Raw genomic sequence first — 24283 nt, forward strand, 5'->3', positions numbered from 1 at the left:
GGAGTTGCGGCAGGGGGCCCCCAGGTTTACGTGAGAAAAGCGGCAGGCCATCATTAAAGGAAACGGCTTTCGTGAGACTGAGTGCTCTCTTTTAATGCTCCAAATGTGGGTTAACATGAGCCACTCGCAAATTGCCCACCCGATCATTATAATTATTTAAGATCCCTCATTTAGCTGTGAATGTGCACGTGTGAAATGTGGTCAAGTTACCATATGCTCACCACACAATGTTTCCATTTAAGTTTTTTTTAGTATTTCTCTGTTCTCAGTTTCTCTCTCTCTTTCTCTCTCTCTCTCTCTCTCTCTCTCTCTCTCTCTCTCTCTCTCTCTCTCTCTTTTTGTGCTTTCCACACGGGTAACCGTCAGTCAAACATATGTTTTGAATGGTGATTTCATGGTTTTGTCTTTCGTGCGAAGAAGACACACAGGCACAACTGTCCTTAAACTTAACCGTAAACTAGGGCTGTGTTTAATTGTACTTGATTGTTCATTGTTGTCTGTCGTACACAGCTGATCTCTTTCACCAGCTCTCCCAGGCCCTCGAGGTGCTGACTGATGCAGCAGCAAAGGTAAGAAAATTATATAAACCTCATACAATGAACTACTGCTTATCCAACACCCACACTGACACTTACACAAAACAGCATTATGCCAAGCGCTCCTTTTCCAATAACATAGAAACTGCTGCAGTAATAGTGGTGATATTGTGTTTTCAAGTACAAGTGTATTGTATACCAATAATTGAAAACAGTTCTGTTATTTTAAGCACTGCTTTAAAATGCATGAAAATTACCTGAACAGAAGGCAAATGTTTTTTAGGTTTTACTTTAATCCAGCTTTTATGTCGTTTCCTCATCATGAATGCATCATTTACAGGCTCTCTATGACCAGGCCCGTGTTGCCAAGAAAAAAGCCAAGGAGCGAAACAGTAAACTAGATGACAAGAGGAAAAAGATCAAACTAGGTGACATATCTTTTTTTCTGCAGCCTTCATATCTCTCTTCAGCTTTTTTTGATCTCGTCAGATTTTATTATAAGATACAATTCTCCAATGAGTTCCTTACTGAATTCAATGATTTTGTGCTGTGCTGCTTGGATACTTTCAGGTTATGTTTATTTGACTTATTTATTTATTTATCTATCTATTTATTTATTTATTTATTTATTTATTTATTTATTTTATTTTCTTGGTATGTTGGTCTGCAGACTTGGAGGCTCGTGAACGGCAAGCAGAGGCAGATGCTCAGAAAACAGAGGAATTTAAAATCACACGGACGTTAGAAGAAGAAGTAAGAACTGATATTTGGGCCAACAAATGTGCCTTCTTTAAATGTGCCTTCAATTCAAAATTTAAAAGAAATTAAAAACATTTCAGGCATTTTGGTTTCTGATACCATTTATTGGGGCCACACATTTCTGATATATTGATGTCATCATTATATATTTATAACTTATGTTGTTATATTAATAGTTTAACAACTAAATAAGATATTTGTAGAAAATTAAATAATCTGATTGTAATTTTCCCTTTTTAGATAATCACATTTATTTTTATAGTAATAAAATAGAATAACACATATAATGCATAAATTATCATATGAATTAAAGTATCGTCAAACTAACTTTAAATGAGAGAAAATACTGTATTTGCGGGTTACAAAACTTACACAAATTGTGTATTACAGAACTGTATTGTGATATGATGTGATAATTTCAATAAAAATATGTTTTATGGCTTAAATAGACCTCCTACCAAGTTGCCTACATAGTAGTATCATTGTTCAAGTAATGAATGAATGAGTTCTTTCTTTCATTAGCGCTGATATGGTTTAAAATCATTAGAATGGAATGAGACTAATGTTTTTCCTAATAACAAAGCTGGTTTAAGGCAAAGGGAGTAAGTTACTGCTGCCGATCATCAGTGTATCTCATTCCCCTTAAACTGTCCCATCTTCAGCTAAACAAAGAATTTAGTTTTCTTGATCTTTCTCTTCCTTCATGCTCATTCAGTCTGTTGGCTCAAACCTTTATTTCTCCACATGAATGTCACATGGTGTCCATGATTTACTTGCTAATCTTTTATGAACACTTACTGTGGTCAAGCAGCAGAATAGTTCGCTTTATACTCAGAGAGAATAATGAATGAAATTCTTGACATGCTTGCGGAGTGAAATTTTTATCAGGTCCTTCTGTAGCTCAAACCTGGTTTGAATTTAGATATGTAGAGGCCTAATTTGATGACAGACAGTAGGTGGCAGTGTTCCATATTAAGAGGCAAGGTTTAGGGTTATTGCAGTTCATATGGTTCTGCATAGTACATGGTACACTGCGGTTTTTGGTCAGATTTAAAAATTCCTATAGCAGTGAGTATGCGTTGATGTGTTATGTAAGCATGATTTGTGTGCTGGTTCAGGCTAATATGACGTACGTCTTTGCAGTGAATGAAGTCTGTTGACTTGATTTTGTCGTGTGTGTGTGTGTCTGTCTGTGTGTAGATTGCCCGCTTGAGAGAAGAGGGCTCCAAACAGCTGCAAGAAGAGCAGAGACTGATTCGAGAGCAAATCCAGAAAGAGAGGGAGTGGAGGCTCAACACTCAGTCCACACATGCAGGTACTTACGTGCTATTATTACTTGGAACTTATGCAATATCCAACTCAAATGCAAAACATTTTGTACACATGCAATTAATAAACCAAACCAACTTAAGATAAAAAAATTGCACTGTTATTGCGGGTTTTTTATTTTATTTATTTTGATACAGAGCATGTTAATTGATAATAAAAAAAAATAGAAATAAAAAAGACCTCAGAATATTAAAAATAAACAGGATGTCAGAAAGGAAACACAAAGCCGAGAATAGTTCAAGCAGATGAATTGTGGAAGTGTGAGATTGTATGAAAAACTGAGGATAAAACGCACAGCAACACATGTAGAAAAGAGTCGTTTGCTGTTTTACATGAACCCCACATTGTTATTTACTTAAATATCAAATCACTGATTAATGAACAGTGACACTGGATTAACTGTATCTCTGTTTCTCTCTCTCTCTTGTTCTCTGCTCCTATTTTCTCATATGACAGATTTTTCCTCAGTGCAGCAAGGCAACAGAAAAGTCACACCTAAATTAAAGGTATATTGTTAGATATTTAACTTGTTTTTTGGGAGGGGTTCACATTACATAATTAAATGTATTAAAACAAGCATATTCATTGAACACAGGCAAAGTGCTTTTTCAGTATGTTTTGCCTCTGATGAAGGCAGATTAAGTGGATGGTATGAAAAAAAGTGTGGCCCTGTGTTGAAACCAAAAAAAAAGGCAGAAGGTTTAAAATTAATTTCCGACAAATTCTCTTCAAATGAACCTTAATCCTGCGTCCAAGACAATGATTCTATGACTCAACAATTTAACTAACAAGTAAGACTTGTTCTCCTTGTGCCATCACCCAGAAGTTCTGGTATACTACACAATAACTGTTAATAAATTTGGATATCTTAATCTACTTGAATATCAATTTCTATATCAAATTGAACGTTTAATTTGACCATTATTTTTACCATTACGTGATATATGAACCAACAGAATGTCATAATAAAAAAACATTGCAATGACCAGAATCTTATTGTCAATGGGTAGGAGATGGTACAAAAGAATTTCCTTAGCATTAAATGTACCATGGAACACCATGAACACCATCATCAACATGTAAAGAAAATGGTGACATCAAAAAGGAGAGGAGAGGAAATGTCATGAAGGAGGCTGCAAACAGATTTATAGTAACATTGAGGAGCTACATGATTATTTGTAAAGTGCTGGTCACTTCCTGTATGTGAGAAATATCATTTTTATTTGTCACATATCTTGGATAGGTTGAGTAGATAAAAGCTCTTTTAAACTGGAAACGCACCAAAATCACCAAAAATTCAGTTTTTCACCGCAAAAAACAATGCTTAAGAAGAAGATCTATGTTTTGGAATGACCCAGATGTCAGAACCCTGATTTAGTCATATCAAAACCCTACAGAATAACTTCATGGGGGCTATACATGGGAGATTCACTAAATTTGATAGAGCTGGAGCATTTTTGCCAGCAAGAGTGGAATAAAAAGTTAGTATAGATAAAGATAAAAAGTTCTTATACTCGTGGTGTGCTGTGTTGCCGTTATCACCCCCCTTCAAAATTTTATTTCCGTACAATTTGCTTGTTCGTCACATAAAATTATCATACAATTTTTTATTCTTGATTTATTCTTTTTATTTTTACATTACAAAAACCTGTAAATCTAACCTTTCTACATTTGGTTAGTTTTTATATCCATAGTATTTATCTTTTTTTATATGGAGCATGGAATCCTTATGTGTTTTGGGCGATTATGCATTGAGAGCATTACCGTCTTTCTGGTGTGTTGTGGGCGATTCTGATGAAAACCATCATTCACCAAGACCTAAAAAAATGTGCTTTAAACCCAGAGCCCGACCATCTCACGTGAGGTAGTGTTATTTTTCGTGTGGAGTGTTTACTTTTGTTCTGCAAAAGGAAAAGAAAATATTGCTCTCATTTGTAACTATATGGTTGATTTGTCTGAAATGTACTGAAGACATTGCCAGAGAATATCAACATGTGACTTGGATTGTTGTTCAACCTGTAAAATGTCCTTTTCGAATTCGGAGCATCGGTTAAATGTCTGCTGTTCCCTTTTTAAAATCGGAATTGGTTTAGAAGCTCTTATAAGAAACCTCATAAGAGCATAATAATAGTATTTCAGAAAGCAGTTACATAATGGAATGAAGTGGAAGAAGTTGTCGCTGCTTCAGCTATGTATTAGAAAGAATGACAGTTTCCGGAAAAATGGAAGCATAACGTAACACAAGTGTATACGTGTAAATGATAGGGTACAGTTAAGTCTGTTTTTAATGGCTGATTAATTAAAGAACGCAGAGTTTCAAGATAATATTAGCACACAAAACACAGAACTGCCACAAACACTAAACAACATTCATATACTTCACCACAGTTACTAGCATGGCACTTTATAAAGGATTTCTCCAGATGCTATCCACACTTTCTTTCCAAAAAAAGAAAAACATCTGACTGCAGCACTGACATCTGTAAATGAGTCTGGTGACTGATAGCACTTCATTCAAATATCCAGTGATTAACAGGTGAATTACTGCTGTGAGTACCCCAGGCTTCTATGTTAGTTTAATCGATCCCTTCCTTTCGTTTCAGGTTTATAGTTTATTGTGAATGCTTAGGCTTGTTGAGTTTCAGGTCAATTAAAAAGAAAACAACAAAAAAACAGCAGCTTTGCCTTCATGTTGTCATTCTACAATTATTTCTGTGGGGCAATGAAATAAGACCTCGATCCCATCTCTTTATGCACGGTGATATTCATCTCCTTACCCAGCGCAATTTTAAATAAATAGCTAATCATCGTGTTCAGTTTTAAAAATTTGATTGATTTATTTATTTTTATTCGCCCTGTTAAATGTTAAATTGAATTTGACATATTTTTGGCATCTCTCTCTTTCTCTCTCTCTCTTGCTCGCTCTCTTTTTCAGCTAAAGTGGAAGTGTAAAAAAGACGATGACACAAACAGTGGATATTCCCAGGAAGTTCTTCACAGCCTCCTTCAGAAGGTGACACACTGATTTTATCTCCACATCCAACATTCTTGCATCACCTTACCTACAAATCGATATAAATTTCCCCGACCTGTGTTGACTCAGTTCGTTAAAACAAACACCAGTCTGGATGGACTGCCGCAGCCTGTTTTAACAAGTGTGAGAAAGTGTCCTTACGCATGAACAATCTGTTTTTCTTCCTAATGAGCGAGGCCTGGTGTCCAGCGCCTCAGGTTTTCAGGTCTGCATGACATCAACTGTTTAAATACATGTTACTTTTCCCCGTTATGCGAGCGCCATTAAATTTTTTGTAGTAGCGAAATGTGCCGAGGGCACTACAAGTGCCCTCTTAAAGAGTTGCACGCCACTCTCACTAGCCGTCTTTGCTGGTATGTTTAGTGCTAACGGGGGAGTTGCTGGGAAATGTGCTATTCTCATGCAACACAGCAGCATGCGTACCACCCTGATGAAGCACATAACTGACTCTAAGACCTCCTGGCAGAGATGCAGGTTTGTTAGCATTATAGAGTGGAGTTTACTGAAAAGGTCAGAGATATCCCTGATTACACATGATTTCTTTCCTTGTTAAAAATATTTTTTTATAGAAATCATGATCCAGTGGTGTCTTGAAGGATTATAAGTACTCTAAAAGCAAGAGGAATTAAGTAATGAGTTTTGATAGGATGGCAGCCAGGTTTTACTGGCAAAAAAAGTGCTGGACTCTGTAGTCTTCATTTGGCATGGGTCTCTGTATGTTTTGGAACCGGACATTTTAGCTGCAATCACACTAGTTCTACTTCTTACCCTCCATAAAAGCTTTGGAAAAGTTACATATATGAAATATGAATCATTTGGCAGTCTTCTCCTTTGTCACTTTTGGCAAGGTTGTGGTCCTTGGTGTCCAATTGTGTTTTTTTTTCCCGGACTTTTCCCAACGAATGAACATCGATTCCCAGCAGTCTTAGATTCTCAGAAACCTCAAGAATTTCTCCTTGCTCAACATAAAGTCTCTGGTAATAACTCAGTTAGCCCTTGTCCATGACAAGTGACCTGTTGATATAACACTATTTTGAGTGCTGTTCTTTCCTTCAGCTGCGATTAGCTGAGCCTCCCTAATGACTCTAAGTGAACATGGATTTTGGACAAAGCTAATACTCTATCCAAACCAAGCATTCACTCCTCTTTCTGGGTCAGAGGTTATAGTGTGAACCAAGCCAAACCTCCCATTACTCCCCAGTCTAAATCTTGTTGGCAGGCCTTGGGAGCTGAGCCATGTTCATTTCAGCCCCCGCACTCGAAAAAAACACAGTACCATTAGCAAAACAGAAAGGCTGTAAAAGGGGTGCAGATGAATAGTTCATCAAAAGATAGAGTTTTACCATTTCACCATTTTTCAAACAGAGAACACAAGTAAACAATGATATAGTGACTAGTGGTGGTCAAGCTTAAATATTATAAGCTTTAATAAGCATGGCTGAGCCAGGATGTGAAATTATGAAACATTCATATCAAGGGTATCTAAACTTGCTATGTATTCATTATTTATTACTTTTGGCAGAAAACCAACCTATCACTTTTAATCAGTCATAGTTAAAATGATGTGGCCTATTTTGTTCTTAATTTCTTCTTTTCTGTTTGCAGTATGGTGATGTCTTGAATATTATAGTATCGAGTAAGAAGAAAGGCAGTGCTGTGGTCGAGTTTGCGACTGTAAGAGCAGCGGTGAGTATTTTCAGACTGATTCGTCTTTTTCGAAGGCACAGTTGGATTTGAAAAATATACAGTTATAGAAGAGAACTTTAATAATAATTTTGCATTATTCTGTGTCACCCAGATAGGAATAGGTTCCAATCAACAGTTGATCTTTATGTTGTCTTAGGGAATTTTTCCTCTCCACCATCACCTCTGGCTTGCTCATTAGGAACAAATCTCTATCTGGATTTCTCTGAAGCTGCTTTGTGACCATATCAGTTGTAAAAAGCGCTATATAAATTAATTGAAATAAAATTCAATTGAAGTTCTAAAAGCACGTCAATTTCCTTTTGCTTACTGTTTACTTCTTTGTAATCTTGATGTGCAACCTATTAGTTCAGTTTTATTTAATTAGCTGTGCATGTATGTATAATAATTGCTGAATGGAGAACTGGCTGAATAGCAAAAAGTATATGCGTCACATACTTTGATTGCTATCACCTAAGAGAAAAAAAAGCATCATCTAAGTGAAAGAAACAAGAGAGAAAATTACATTCTTTTTTTTAAACATGTTCTACTGTCTGTTCTCTTGTAGCACTTTGCAAGCAAAATGTTGCTTAACAGCAAAACATTGTTCGAGAGATTTATTGTTAGCTACCCACTTCTATCCTCATTAATTTAAATTGCATAATCCCAGGGTTTATTTGAAATGTATATCAAAGTCGCATATGGATATTTCTCTGCCTGAATGTGACATTTATGGCTAAATGGATTTATAGTTTGTGTGTATAGATTATGCGACTGGTGCTGTAAAGGAGCAGTCGGGTGATTTTAATGTGGACCAGAGTTTTACTTATTGTCATGATCTGTCTGACTTCATGCTGGAAATCGGACTGTTGTGGGCTCTGCCTGCGTGTGTGGTTGCTTCCCCTAAAGTACATGGCCGCCATGCTTTTAGAACAGACTCTTGGTGTGTGGCTTTTAGTGGTCCCAGGGCAGAATGGAGGCGTGGGGCTAGCGCAAGTTCAAGAAACACACTTTTTGTACTGTGCACATAGACATTAAATCACTATGCTGTGACTTGGACAGTAATGACATCACAAATAAAGGAACAATGTAAGCTTATGATTACTTTGACAGTGATGAAAGTTTTGTGTTTTCTTTAATGTATGTACACAGTTTAAAGGAAGCCTTCATCATAACACAATTATTAGTATTATATGAAAAGTATTTCTAGTATACACAGTGATTTTTTAAGCTTTATGACACAGTTGCAATGAGTTACATCCGAGTTGTTTCAGCGATTTACAGGACGACAAACAAGATTTCGGTATTAATGTGATTGTTGAGGCTTTAAGGCATGAGGCAGTTGGAACAGAGTGTAAAGACAACAAGGTGAGATAGCTGGACAGATGAAGTGTGTTGTGAATAAACTGTTGGCAAACATGAAAATGTCAATGAAAATAATTTAATCTAAAAAAGCTAATTATAAAAATGAATGTGCAAACTGTTTGTGCTTTGAGATTTCTGCAATTGGTGAAAGGATTTTAGGAATAGGTAAAATTAAAAGTGATGCAATATATAGACTTTAGATGAACGTGTGTCTATTATAAAACACGGGTTATTCATTATCTCGAGCCCAAGTGACTCATTCTGACCAAATCTGATCATTTGTGAAACTCCTTCACAGCTGTTAATGAGATTTAATGTGTTCTTTTTGTATCTGCATTCAGGAACTGGCATGCCAAAATGAGAGTGGCTTGGCAGAAACCCCTTTAAAAATTGCCTGGCTCGAGGGACAACCTGAGACCGCTGCTCCAGTGGCACCCAATAACTCTACAGCTGTAACATTTACTCCATCACAGGTATAGTAACTACAGTATAAGCAGTTTCTTGCATGCTCCTTTTGCTTTTTGTGAATAACTGCCTCTGCTTCCATACGTCCCATGGTAGCTTAGCTTTCCTGAAAATGCAGATGCTGCAGGCTCGGCCTCCAATCTAAATAACGTGATCTAAACTCCCACTTCTCGAAAAGAAATATGTAAACGTTTGACATTCTATATTTGCATCAGTGGGCAAATATGTTTGGCGCACTCGCGTGCTCATCGCGGGGCTCCCGGACAATGTGTTTAGAGAAAGGGAATTTGGGTTTGTTTCCTTTGGAAGGCACACTCTGTGCACGTCTAGCAGCTTTGGCGGCCCCCTGGGCTGTCCCTCATTAAGGTCTGACCCGGCAGGCGGAACGTGAGAAGTGCAGGACCAGCTAGCTGTATACATAATGGACGATTGGCACGAGAGGCTGCTTTATCCCACCCCCCTCCCAAGGGAAAAGTTTAAACCTAAACATTCCTCTCTGGCTCATACTTTTAAAGTACATCTATCCACCATTTACATTTATTATGAGACATCAGCTTCCACTCTTGACTTACATATCTATGTTACTAAAAGTGATAAGATTAATTCCTGTAACACCCCGCTTTTTTCACGTTTTTTCCTTTTTTGAATGTTTCACGTATAACTTCTTCTGAACCTTAGAAATGTATTTGGGCAATTGCTTTTCAGGGGATTTGCAGAAATAATATTTACTACTGTTATTGAAAGCCAATTACTTCATCGTTGCGAGTTCCCAGGCTAGTAAAGGAAAACATCATAATAATGCAACGATTTTCATGTTAGTCTGCAGTTGTGGAGGTGAACATTACTAATGCTGTCAAGCATCTTGGTCAAGGTTACCCTTGACAGTCTTGGAGGTTTGCCGGGGCTGCTCTGTATCCCACAATGCTTGTGCTCCCTCGCCTTCTCACGCCAGCTGTAATTGTAGAGCAGAGGTATTGGGATTTTTTTAAAACCTCATGAATTTCGCATCCCAAGGAGACCTTGGTAATTTTTTTTTATGTTTTGGTACCCAGGTTTGGTCTTTTCTGAGTGCAAGATGTTCCTAATGCTATCCATGTATAAAGGTGTTTCTGCTTTGCAATTTCTGCTTTGTGGGACATATCACAGTCATTTCATTAGAAGTGAATGTGTTCATCGGAAGTGAATATTAGGCAGCCTGTAAAATATGTACCTAATCATTTATTTTTAGGAGTTATGATTTTCATCTTGGCAGCTGTAGATATAATGGCATGTTTATTTGGCCTAAGAGGAAAAAATTGCTAGTTTTAAAGAAAGGATAGTTTTATAACTTGGCATGCATTGTTCTCTCTTCAACAGGGAGACAATCATTTCAGTAACCTCCTATTGTCTAGGACATGCTTATAACACACAGTGGTTAGTCATTCCAAAAGGAATACTGTATGTATTAGCTTTCACAGAATTCTTTATTCATTTTTGTTTTCCGAGAAAGGATTTCCAATGCAATATTTCATTTGTGTAAATCATCTAAATGTTGTGTCCGTCATTGCTATACATTCTAGCTTGGAACAGCTTTTTTTTTTTTTTTTAATATACTTTTCCTGTCAGAGGTATTATAGTTCCCATCAGACAAAACATTAACCAGATGTGTCTACTATGCTGATTTTTTCCCCTAGCTGTGTCTATAAGCCACTGAAAGAAGTGCATTATTCTGTAGATATTTGTCTGGTTTTGGACTTAGGTTTTGGCAGCAGTAGGTAGACACACTTCTTTTAGCTGGTCATCTAAAAGAAATCAGATTTCTGAGAAATGGTTTGTATAGTAGCTTAGACATTGATATTAGCATGAGTTAAGGATGTATTTTATTGCTGTGGTGTTGCACTTATTAAAATAGTGATGATTTGTCAGTCAGGTAGCTCATCAGAATTGTACTTTGTCATAGTGTGCCAGATCTAGAAGAATTATTCATACTGGGGAAGAAATACCAGTAAATGATGTTGCATGCTTTCAGGAGCATTGTTTGAGGCTGCCAGCTGCTGTTACAATAAGCAAAGGAATGTCTCTGTTATCAAAACAAAATTTTGGGCATGCTTTTGTTCAAACTCAAAGGAAGAAGTGTATATTTTTTCATTACACTGTGAGATGGCAGGTTTTTGGTATTCAGGGTGATAGTGGCCTGGAATTTGGAAAGGAAAGTGGTACCAGATGTCAGGGTACCTTGCAGACGTCTGGCTTGTTCTGTAGCCCGAGGTAATTTGTTTTCTAATTATTGTCCGTTTCTTTTTACATCAGCTGTGTGAGATTTGGACACTTGGGTTCATGCAAGCTTGTAATCAGATGAATTTTTAAATTTTTTTATTGTAATGATAAAAAAGCTAAATGCCGTAAATTATTATGATGTGCTGTTATAGTACATGTTATAGGTGAGATGATTTCAAATTTCTCTGGAGGTAATTGTAATATTTTTGTTTATACTTGGTTTATAGTATGGTTTTACCTATATCTACGTTTTTATGATATTCTGTACTACTCTGTAAATGGTTAATGATGTCCATGTCTTTCAGTTTGATTTTGAGTGCTTTATTAGGAATCAAGATATCATTCTGAATATGTTATACCGTGTTTATTTACCTTGAACTCTTTAAGAAAAAATACAGGATTTAAATTTCATTGCTTTTTACATGTAGTGTATTTTCCTTTATTCTGTGATTGTAACAATGAATCATAATATCGCATAATATCACGTTGGAGAGGAGAAAAGCCTTGATATTAGAGTAGACCAAGGTCATTCTGGTCACTCTGGAAGCTTCAGAGATCAATCGGATACTAACCAGAGTGATCAGATTCTTGGTCACCTATCTTATACACTGAAAATACATTGAAACAATAATTCCACTGTTTTCTCATAATAAATTAGATTAAGGGAAGCATACAGGAGCATCCATAAAGAAATGGGGCTGAGAAAGAGGGAGGCTACTGTAACTTTTTGTTTGTGATGAAGAGACTGGGATTTGAAAGTGATTAAAAAGAAGCTTTTTGTGTTTTTAAAGCTTCAGAGTTTGTGGTGGTATAATTGCTTAATCTTTGCGGTGTTGTACTTTAGCCATTTCTACTTATTTTAAATGTGTTAACAATATTCGGTGATGCAGCTATAATTCTAGATCACATGGATACCATTTCCCATTGACGAGAGGTTTTAGGTGCAGTCTGTGCTGTTGACTTTGGTCGGATTACTGGTCTACTTCTCTAAAACACTAAAAGGTTAAACTAGATCATTTTGTTTATCCTTTTATAACACATCAAAATCCAAGTTATTAAAAACAAATATGATTCATTATTATTGTGAAATAAAGAACAAGGAAGCCTTGTCTTTCAAGTCATATAATACATTCTAATATAATAGTTATATACAATACTAATTATAACTGCTAAGTTGCTTGATGAGTAGCTGTATTTTAGAACATTTGAAATTTTGTGTCAGAATATTTGTGTCCCTGAATATTAATATATAATTTTATATTTATATACAAAGTTGAATTCTGTTTGATCTCAAGTTAAAGTTCCTTCACCACTCATCTTAGGTTTTTCTAGTAAGACCAGGAAGTCTATACAAAAGGTGTTCCATTAATATATAACAGATCACATGGCACATTTCTTTACTGGTGGAATTTGTCCATAACCTTCAGTACATCATCCAATATGGAAGGCCCCAAGTCTAGATTAAAAGTTGTGTCCATTTCATCTGGAGGGAATTCCTCAGGACCAGTCTTTGTTGAATACCTCTCTGAGCTGAGTCTTTCCCTGCCAGTGCTTTTACTTATTGGAGCCTCTTTTTGATGCAGTTCGTAAACTTCTTCCTCCACCTCCTCAGTGTCCAGAAGTGGCAGAGAGTTACTTTTTTTGCATCTCTCAGTTGAAGGCTGGTATTGGAACTCCCAGTCATCAGTGTCCTGGCCCAGCTCTGTTTCATCCAGGTTGAGGCGAGGAGGCTTTGGAGGGGGCAAGCAGGCCTGGAGCAGGTTCTGCTCACTCTGAGAGCTTTGCAGCAATAACCCATGGCCCTGCTTTAGGAAGGAGAGGTCCCCAAAGCTGCCCACATTCTCATCTGGATCAACATGGGTGAGGTGTCTGAAATCTGCTAGTGGAAGACTGATCATGTTCATGGACATAACTTTTCGTTTTGATGATCTCCTTGGCCACCTTCCTGAAGGTAGCTTTCCTTGTAATGTTGTCCTTAGGGGCATCCCAGGAAATTTGGTAAAAATATAGGTTCCAGTTTTTGAAGATTAAAGTAAGGCAAGAATTTTTATGGATGGCACATCATGGAATGCTCTTCTAAAAGAAATAAATCATATAAAGCAAAGACAAATTTAGCATATTCAATGTCAGTGAACAGGGACACATTTACTTGATGGCTGAATCTGGTGTAGAGCTTTAAACATGTAAACACATTCATCCAGTATAAAAGTAAGGAGAATTGCATTATCTATAATTTGTGATCACCAGCACCCTTTACTCTTTAATTGTTTCTTAATGTAAGCATTTCTAAATGTTAAAATGTGATATGAGTGTAAATGATTAGACCTGTTAGATATCTTCATGTGTAACAGATGCAACTTGTCCGCCTTTTGATCAAATCATTCACAATCTGAATCAATTGTGTTATAGAGAAAGCTGCTAAAATAATCGGAAAGCTGGTAGTTTGTTTTTCCTTAAGAAGCTCTTGAGTAAGACACTTTTCAATAAAGTCACAGGCAAAAATACTATGCACTGGTTGACCAGACTTGGACTTGGGATTTTATCCACTAAAGACCTCCTGCAGATTCACACACTTCAGATCCGTTCTCGTGACTTAAAACACTCACTGCATAAATGTGTATAGTACTAGAGCAAACATGTTTTCTTGGCCAATAAAAATTTTATCATCACTTTAGTATCAGCAGGAGATGAGGGAACATGGACATAACAGCATTCCTTTTTAACCATGTAAGAATGAGGGAGGGACAGAAGTGGCTTGTTTAAATGAAAGAGAGTTCATCTGCCAATACAAAATGAATGTGAGCCTGAACCAACAAATCTTTGCCAAGACACCTCACAACCACTATGAAAATACTCCTGTTCCCATTCTTCTACTTCTTTCCTGTAGCCTTTTTCACTTTTGGGAAATGTTGCTTTTTATTCTCTGTTCAGAGTTTTAGTTTCTTTTTTTAAATTAGCCACATGAACCTCAGTATCCCTAGTCACAGTTTACAGCAGATAATTTGGACTGTCTATCATTTTGAAAGGCGTTCATGAGCTGGGTCCTTTCCCCCAACACCTACTCACACGATTGTCAGTTTACCAGAATGAGGCACATATTTGTTCTGGGAAACAAATCCTGTTATCATTATTAGTATTATATCATGGCTAGCATATATCAGTGATTTTTTTCTGTCATATATTGATAATTAAATAGAATTTTTGAGAATTATAAATGATTTTATTATAAATAGAGTTTTTTGGTCCAGAACTGACTTTGCTGACTTTTCCAGATTTACACACTAATCTATAAAAGGACATTAACACAACTCTTCTTTGTATGTAGACCACTTAGCAGAGTAAGTAAAATAGCAGCCACTGAGTGTGTTAAGAGAAAGAACATATTTCCTTACCTTGATCTAAATCTAAAATGCAGGTTCAAATCTTCAGCTTGAAATTCAGACCTCTATGGTCCATAGTCCTTTCTAGCTAGAGAGTACTAAGGTTCAAAATCAGGTGTGACAGTTGATAGTATTGTGTTACACAGGTTTGTTTCTGAATAGAAGGCGTGTTTGTCTGAACAGGTGGAGTGATTTTTTTCTTCCCAGAAGCACCAAATCAGAATCTATTTAATCTCTGCTGACATCACCTTGAAGTACAACAATGTCAATCCACAAACATATATCTTGCTGTCAGTTACCTTAGTGCTCTATTCCTCCCTATTTGTGTTTATTTAAACACTTGTAAAACTATTTTACTCACTGAGTTGAGAGTGAGGTGACAAGAAATGTCTCTACCATTGTACATCTCTGTAGTTTTCCTGTATTATGCATGCGTTCCTTGAGATTTTTCCTGATTGAAAAAGTATGAACACAGATTTGGAATAAAGGCATTCGTTGTCCGGGACATGTATAGGCTGGCTGCAGTTGCACAAGCAGCATTTCCAAAGAAGAACTGGTTTCAGCTCCCACACCCACGCAGTGTAAACTCACTTCATTGTGTATTCTGTCTGTACTTGACCTTGTACAATATAACCATAATATTTAAAAATAAACATACAGAAATCATTACTCTGTAATCTACTTATAAGTAATGCAATTGTATTTAAGTTTCCTATTTTTTTTTAAGTTTTCTGCTTTTTCAATGAAATTTATAGTACAAACATAGAAACAATCCACTTAATAGTACAATAAAGTACTAATCAGTACCCAATCAATTTAAGCTATAAGCAATATAGCCATGTGTTTGTAATATTAGTGACCTCAGCTCAGAGACATAAAGCTGCTTACCTTCTAAAACATTTTCCAAATGACTAATTCAGGATATGATGTAGGTGAGAGTCAGTTAGTTCATCAGACTAAAAGTCTTCTCACAGAGGTAGAAGGAAGATGGTGTTGAAGAGCTCTGTGAAACACTATTGTTCAAAATCACCTAAAGAACGCTTCCTGATTAATTGTATTTTGTAGTACATTGGTCTGGAACCACTTGCATTGATTTTTCCACTCTAGTGAAAGTTTGAGGTTTTTCCTTTTAATCTGTTTTACATGGATTATTCAGGCACAAATTAAAAGGTCATCACAAATTATATGTACTAATAATTTTGACACTTGATAAGAAGTAGACTACCTGTATATACGTATAGCCTGGTTTTATTCTGTGTAATTAAGGAAATTGTTGCAGATTTTTTAATCTGTTCCGGTTGAGACCATTCTGGTTAATAGTACCAACTATGAAATATGCAATGCCTGTAAAAATTCAATAAAGACCAGTGAAAATAAGCAGTGACTCTTATGTCTGCAACTGGAGAGCATGTTCCATCATTAATATTGAGCCAGACACATCATTTCCTTGTCAAACACTGCTCGTGCTTCCGCTTAATTTAATGACTCTAGGATGTCCTCTGTCTGAGACAGATACTGCATTGTTGAGAAAATGTATTGTTAAGAAAAATGGTTCATATCAAGACTTGAACTTGACAGGAAGTAGTCCTTCTGTTGGACATATGCTGTTCCAGGAAACGCTCCAATTTTTCTTGACCGGCGCCTTCTGGAGTGTGAAAGCTGAAATGAAAAGTGCTTTCATACTTGTGCAGTAAACATTTATTCTTCCCTTGTCTTCATCAAATGATTCAAGTCTTTTTCTACAGATGCAATCACTCATGCAACCCAAACAACATCGGCTCTCACTAAAGCATTTAGCCACTAAGTGCAACTGCAGATTTTAACAGCTCTTGTTTAACTTTCTGCACCATCCATACTTTCATTACCTTCTCCCTGTGTTTCACGCTGAAGGATGATCAAGATTTTGATGCCAAAATAGTCAAGATATCGGAAGTCTTTGTAACACACCAAGCTTGGTTCTTTATGAGAAATACCGTTAGAACTGTTTTCCTGTTCTCCTTGGTATGTTTCTTGGAGTCAGATTTGATTATTCTGGCCTTTAGTTAGGAGGAGGATGAATTGTTCACTGAGACTTTTAACCAAGTTCAGGCCATTGTTGGTTTCTTTAGTATTTGGTACGGCTTTTTCTCAACCCCTGGGATGCCTAATCCTAGTTGCTTGGGAAAAGTATTTCCAGATCCAATTCTGGGCAGGATTTGAGTTCTAAACTTGCTTTTATTGTGTGTATATTCATTTCTGTGCTTCTTGTGGATTTGGTTGTAATGGCTTTGTCAATAAACACAAGACAAAACAGTTACTGCTTTGTCTACATTTGTCTGTCTTCTTATTGATGTGTTCACAAATCTTGCTAGAAGGGATCTTGTTTTTTGTTTTTTTTGCCATCTGTAATATCATGGATTATTGTCCAGCCTAATCTCATATTTGTCACATATATAAGTTGTTTACACTTCCTGTAATTGGGAAGTAAAACTGAGAAATAAAACATAGCTCCACAAAGACTGAAGTGTACAATATTTAATACAGTTCCTACAGTATTTACATGTTATTGCCCGGCATGTCAGGATGATAGAAAGCAGAATTTATAGCCTTTCTAAACTTACATATAGTCCCGAGAATAGACGTCTCAAACTAGATTTTCTCTCCACACTGTAAGATAAATGCATAAAAAACGACTTTTGATTGCTACAAAAGTTTATGCTACAAAATGTGGCTGAGTAAATATATTTACCTGCTTGTGGGTATTGGCAAAGCATTGTTTCTCATTATTAGATGTCGTTTTTTAATCTTGAGCTTTCGCATTCTGAGAAGGATTTGTAATCACGTTGATAAAACAGTTTGCACATTTTGAAACAGATTTTACGGTATGCTTTTGTCCATATAGTACTAAGGTACACATTTATGCTATAGAAATGTAATAGTAATTTAGCAGCTGATTGGTGTAGATAGCCATATGAGATGCACTGTACCTGCAGCACTGTACCTGCATCATGTTGTAAAGCATCATGTATTTTTATATTATTAAAGCAACATGTGCAATAACAATAATTTAAAACCGTGCAATATTACTTGTGTTGCAATATGTCTGATAGCGTAAATACTTGTTGTAACAGAGAAAATTCTTCACTGTGGGGCAAATAAAGGTATATCTTATTTTATCTTAAATAAGAAACTTATTATAACTAGAAATTCATACACATGGTTTTTCAGCTAGCTTTTTTCTAGTTTACTAGATAGACCAAAACAGCTTTTACCTTTGACCCAAACAGCTCAGATTGTGTATTTGTATTATTATATGTACTGAATCAATACTCAGTCTCTACATGATACCTGATACTGGCCTGAAAGCTGCAAAAGTTTCAGACTGGGTATGACTTTGTTAAATTTTATTTATTATACTTTATTTATTTTATTTAAGTTGTTTGTTATTTTTTCGTACTCTGATTCTCTCTTGTATTTTATGCTGCAAATGGTATGCTGGATATTCGACTGACAGTTTTCATAAGCTTTGCTCTCATTATAGCTTTTATGGACTCACCAACAGAAAAAAAAAGAGATTTAGAAAAAAGAATCCCCAAAAACCATTCCTGAAATGAGGGCTTCCATAGTAGAGAACTTACACAATAAAAGTTACAAAGGTATGCTTTTAGAAAACACTGATGTCACACTATCAACATATGTATGTTAATTGCTTATACATCTTAATAATATTTTATGGATTTTTTTTTTCATTATTTGTACTCTTTGTAAAATATCTATATCTTAAATTATTACACCAGTAAAAGCCGTGTAGGGAACACTTTGCATTCCATTCCAATTGCATCTCAAGTAATAGTTCTACCACCAGCAATAGTTCCACCTTAAGCAAAATCTCTTAGAAATGTTTTGAGTCTTATGGTAAAAAAGAATTTTAGCTGTATTGATTTGGGAATACAATTATTCATGCACCTCCAATGAAAAAAAAAAGTCATTATTAACTACATTTAAGATGTGGAAAATGCCACTCTGCTTTGGTCTCTGGCTTTGTTCTTCAACAAAGTGGAGGAAGTTGTCCTTCTGCAAACACACACACACACACACACACACACACACAAACGATATTAGGAAGTTGTATTTTAAACCAGTGATGGGTAAAATTTTATATATAAGCTGTTAGACGCCTGCTTTGTACTCTGGCCCTTTCTCCTTTCATAAAGTTTTAATTTCTTCTGGGAACATGCTGTTCACAGGCACACAGCAGCTTGGATCTGGTTTAAGTTTTTAAAGAGGTTCAGGCAAAAGTTTCTTGTATACATATCAATCTCCCTTAATGATCAAGTTTTTTGGCTGTAATTAATCAAATCAGACACAGCCCACCGACACAAAAACAATGAGAACTAAAAAAATGTTTTTACTGGTGCATTTGATGAAATTGATTCCTTACCAAACATGCATAAATCTATCTATGCATAAACCTTTAGTTTATAATAAAATAATTTAGTTTTAGGTTTTAACGAAATGTATTTATTTGATAAAGTTAAGTGAGTTAAGTAAGTTATGGAGGCCAAGTCAACACACTGAACTCTTTGTCATGTTTCTCAGACCGTACGTGAACCGTTTTTGCAGTGTGCCAGGGGTCAAAATCCACACTACATTTGGGAAATATTTGTTGCCATTAAGTAGTGTACTTGTTCTGAAACATTAACGGAGGTAGTAAGTGTCAAAGGGACATACACTTGAATGTCAGGACCAAAGGTTTTCCAGCAAAACATTGCCCAGATGATCACACTGCCACTGCCAATTTGCCCTCTTCCCATAATAGATTCTGGTTGCATCTCTTCCCTATCAACTTTGAGAACCAACTGACAGATGCCTTAGCTTTGTTGAGCTAATGTTAGCCCGGCTGTTAAGCAACATTATTTGAACAACACAGTGTCTCAAAGAAATGTCTTTTACTTGAGAGGAACAAGATAAGCCACTTCCCTGTTGATGCAAAAATAATGAATTATGTCTGTCTATTAACAGCATTCTGGTACTTTCACGAGTCATTGCTCTTTGACCAAAAATCATGGTTTCTAGGTATTTTTTACGCAAATAATCTCTCCCTCATGCTCTCTCACTCTCTAGCAGACACATACATTCACCTACGTGTTTTACTGGCTTTTAATTAACATTAATCCTCTTCCTATAACTAATGGTTACTTTAACCCAAATATCCAAGTCAAACTTTTTGGTTTGTTTATCTCTGAATAAAAAGCTGGAGTTTTTATATAAAAAGAAATATAGCAGCTTTCCTATTGGAGTCCAGCCAGAGGGTCCCAAAAGGTCAAACTGTCAGATATACCCCTGCTTCTGTGGACATTTACCCAATGCCCACACTATGCACAAATTAAAGGAAGGAGAGGACTGGACTGATCAGTTCTAGTCCATTCTTTAATAAACACCTAATCCAAGTATGACTCGTGCTGCTTTCTGGAAATAAGAATCATTAATAATAGTGTGTGCTCATCTGTGTGGTTTTTCTGAGATGGCGCCATACCCTGCTTTGTCATTAATCTAAACAACCTATGACTCAGCCAGACACATGGGACTAAATGAAGAGTATTTTTACCCTTACTGAGCGTTTTTTCCCTGACATAGAACTTTTCAAGCAAAGCTTCTCCATACTGGAGCAACTCGAGACAGCCCTGTATGCACACATTGTACTGTCAGAACGTATATGTGCACAGACAGCCTGGAGCCAAACACGCTCATCACACCTGTGACGGCACTTAAGCTCATGAGTATGATCAGTCTCTCAGCTCATCCCACAGTCAACCAGCCATCTGGTTTATAACAGGCCAAAGCCCCAGGGGCTGTTTACTGACATCACTGCTGTTCAGAACTCTTATGATCACATGACCTGATGAAGTAAGCTATGCCATTTACAACTTGAATTTTTAAACTTAAATTCTTCCAGAAGAGTTCTTAATGCTTGATATACATTGACCGCTTTTTTTTAACAACACCTGTACACTTGATCATTTAATTCAGTTTACACACAAAAGTCAAGAACGCTGCAGAAAATCAAACAACTATGCTTTACAACTGTATTGAGAAGAAAAGCATCTCGAACTAGGAGGTTCGACAGCAGAAGACCATAAATCAGGTTCCACTGTCAGCCAGAGCTGGGAATCACTGCAAAAAATTTCACCATGCCCTTTTATAGTTTTCAGCGGTCCTGTTTTAGGTAGATATTGTTAGTGTCGTCATTCAGCATCTCTGTGAGTTTATGCATTGCGTTGGTTTCACATTATTAACAGACTGGAAAATTGCATAAATGCACTTAACGTAATTTTCGGACTATAAAGCGCATATATAAGCCGCACCTACTGAATTTGACAAATATTTTTATTTTGAACATAAATAAGCTGCACCTGTGTATAAGCCTACATGTCTACACTGAAACTAATGAACTTTGACATTAGTGTCTGTTACACGGTGTAATGGGTGAAATATGATGTGGCTCCTTTAAGAGCAGAGCGCCATTGTAGGAATAGCCTGCCGGCGCATTTTCCGGTATTACTGCATGTGTGCAAGACCGAGGAATATGTCCTTATTATTTTCTGATGCTCATTTCTAAGTTTCTTTGACTAACCCGTAACGCTGTTGCCAAGAAAAATAAAAAAGCACGAGTTTTGGAAACCTGTCTGTGCTTATATGATTTCTGTTGCAACTGGAGTTAGTGAGCTCTCCCTTCATTTAGACTCAACGCATTACAACGGCTTGTATCTAAACAGTAGCCTACCAAGAAAATCATTGTTCACTGTCTTCCTCCTTCCTTTCACAACTATTTCTCTCTGGAGTTTATCTTTTGGCATCGTCGTGCGTTTAAAAAGTTTTTTCTCCCGATGCCATGCAGCTCAGAACACAGGTGAGGTGCGTTTTTTCGTTTCCATTCGGAAATTTCATTGGTCTAATGTTATGGGGCTCAGTTTTTTGGCTTGAAGTTTGTGAAACCGGGAAAAACCCAGAAAAAATTCATAAATAAGCCGCTTCGTTGTTTAAGCGGGGGGGGGTTCAAAACGTGGGAAAAAAGTAGCGGCTTATAGTCCAAAAAATACGGTATTCAGCTTCTGCTCTTGATTCTGTAACTGCTGGAATTTGTCTGTTCAGGGTTGGTCAGCACACAGGAAAATGTCTCAGGCCTTTGTGGTACCCCTAAACACACACACGCACACACACACACACACACGCAAACACACACACACACACACACACACACACACACACCCCTGTAGTATATACACTAATAGTAATAGGAATCTGCAGTTGTGCCCAGCTGAGTCTTTGTCCAAGAGAGGGTGCAGTGGAGCTTTAGAACAACTGGTGATGAAAAATCCAGCCTGGCAGAGTTGTTTTTGTTTGCTTTAATTGAAGATGCAGCATTTGTTTATGTACTTAATTGAGCTTGCGTGATGTTTGGTGGTTAGGAGGTGGACATGAGGCTTGAGCTCACACAACAGGAATGCTAATGGCAGCTCTCTCCTGCATGCACTCACACATCATTTCTTTTCTCCCCCTTTCTTTATTTCCTAGATCCATTTGCACATCACTTGGGTAAATACTGGTGACCACAACTGCATCTTACAGATGTTTTACCTTACAACACATATTGCATACTGTCATGCTCTTTTCCTCTTTTCCAAACACACACACACACACAAACATAAGCCTATGCACTAGAACCTCACTCTTTTGTTGACTAGACACATCTTTGGTGATTTAAATTTAAAACACATTTTGAAAATCTTTGGTGCTTTCTCTCTTTTTGTCTTTTCCTTTCTTGATATGATCCAGTGCATATCTGAATTACTGGTAGTTTCCATTAAAAAAGGGCAAAGATGTGCATTATGTTTAAAAATTAAATATTGTACACTGTCATTTCTGAATTTCCACTTATCACTTATGGGCCATAAGTGATAACGAATTCAACATAGAAACAGATGCTGCAACACAAAAACAACTTTTCTTAGTCTGTGGATTTAAATATTTATAATGGGCTAAGTGGAAAAGTGTGGTCCATGTGCAACTACATAAGGACTTAAATCTCAGAACTTCAAATATTTTAGAAATAAAAATTCTAACCTTGTAAAATGTAAGGGTGTCAATAATCTTAAAAACAGAATACTACTTAAAAAAACTTGTTTTTTTTGTTTTGTTTTTTTAACTGCACAGCATATCCAAATGTTTGAGCACAAACCATGTTACCGCACATACACTATATGGACAAAAATATTGGGGCAACATGACTTTTTTTTTTTTTTTCTCAGGCATATGTGGTTCTTCAGCAACCTGATACCACAAAGTAGGTAGCATTGAATGTTCCCTTCACTTGAACTAGGAGACCTGTACCTGTTTCAACATGACAATGCCCCTGTGCACAAAGGCAACTCCATGAAGATATAGCTTACATGGGTTGGAGTGGTAAATCTTGAGTGACCTACTGTAGAGCATTTTAAGGATGTAAACAATATCAAACACATTGAGATGATACTTCGCATGTCTGGTCCTAGAGCATTTCCGTTGACGCCATTTTTAAAGCACGGAGCTGTCAAAAAAATAAAAATACAAGTGAAGATATTTATAAAAGCCAAAAATGGATGATAACAGAAATTACAGGAGTCCGTACACCAGACGTTGAGGCGAAAGTTTTTCTTTCAGAACATTAAATTTTGTCCTGAGGTACCATATCCAGACGTGTATCATTATCTGGTTAAGGCCGAGTGCGTCTACACGAGAGAAGCGGTAAAGGCTTATGATAGTCTGGATGCCTACAATTACTTCCTAGCATAAAAGATGGAAACATTTGGTAATACAATGTGAATGATGTTTATCTTGGGTTTGAAATACGTATAAAATAAATGCGTATGAAATAAATTCTGATGGAACACAACAATTAATTTAAGATTTTTGAATGGACTGATGTTCTTCTGATGGGCTTTGTTCTGTCGATTGGTTTCTCACCTCTGCAGTTCAGACATCAACAAGGAGTGCAGGAGATCCCAACACTTGGTTTAATAAACATCGGGATGTGAAACTCGTACATTATCCACGTCAGATTAAACAGTGCTCCTCCTCTCTCTCTCTCTCTCTCTCTCTCTCTCTCTCTCACACACACACACAACTCGCACAATTTCAAATTACAGTTCTTAGGTTATTATCTTCCAGATCTTTTTTAAAGTTGAAGCATATCATTCATGACCTTAAATTTCATTCCCCACAATTTAATAGAATACAGTTAGCAATGTGCTTTATTATTAGCGTAGACATACAGACTTAGCCAGCCATGAAAGTGCAATGCACACTAATAACCTCCACGAGTTACCTTTAACTTGCTCCAGCCCTCACCAAACACAAGATTAACATTATTCACATTGTATCACTAAATGTTTCCAACTTTTATGCTAGGAATGCATCCAGATTACGATAAGTCTTTACTGCTTCTCTCATGTAGCGCA

At 36.6% G+C, this 24283-nt stretch overlaps 2 protein-coding genes across 3 annotated transcripts in view; one reads left to right on the forward strand and one right to left on the reverse strand.

Annotated features, from left to right (window-relative positions):
- Positions 1–24283, forward strand: part of dnajc17 (DnaJ (Hsp40) homolog, subfamily C, member 17) — a 43287-nt gene that overhangs the window by 18564 nt on the left and 440 nt on the right. The window contains exons 3-10 of the mRNA XM_046856329.1: positions 511–569; positions 877–964; positions 1207–1289; positions 2496–2610; positions 3081–3130; positions 5560–5637; positions 7264–7344; positions 9048–9179. Of these exons, the coding sequence (XP_046712285.1) occupies positions 511–569; positions 877–964; positions 1207–1289; positions 2496–2610; positions 3081–3130; positions 5560–5637; positions 7264–7344; positions 9048–9179 (686 nt within the window). The remainder of the gene's footprint in view (positions 1–510; positions 570–876; positions 965–1206; positions 1290–2495; positions 2611–3080; positions 3131–5559; positions 5638–7263; positions 7345–9047; positions 9180–24283) is intronic.
- Positions 11507–24283, reverse strand: part of LOC124390414 (cdc42 effector protein 3) — a 29088-nt gene continuing 16311 nt past the window's right edge. The window contains exons 2-3 of one of the 2 annotated variants that reach the window (XM_046856331.1): positions 18786–18860; positions 11507–13503 (exon numbers count right to left, since the gene is read on the reverse strand). In XM_046856331.1, the coding sequence (XP_046712287.1) occupies positions 12825–13412 (588 nt within the window). In that variant the 5' untranslated portion in view covers positions 13413–13503; positions 18786–18860 and the 3' untranslated portion in view covers positions 11507–12824. Of the gene's footprint in view, positions 13504–14819; positions 15441–18785; positions 18861–24283 lie in introns of those variants that run through there. The other variant, XM_046856330.1, reaches the window with a different exon arrangement.

Source organism: Silurus meridionalis, chromosome 8 (genome assembly GCF_014805685.1).
Source record: "Silurus meridionalis isolate SWU-2019-XX chromosome 8, ASM1480568v1, whole genome shotgun sequence".
Lineage (NCBI taxonomy): Eukaryota > Metazoa > Chordata > Actinopteri > Siluriformes > Siluridae > Silurus > Silurus meridionalis.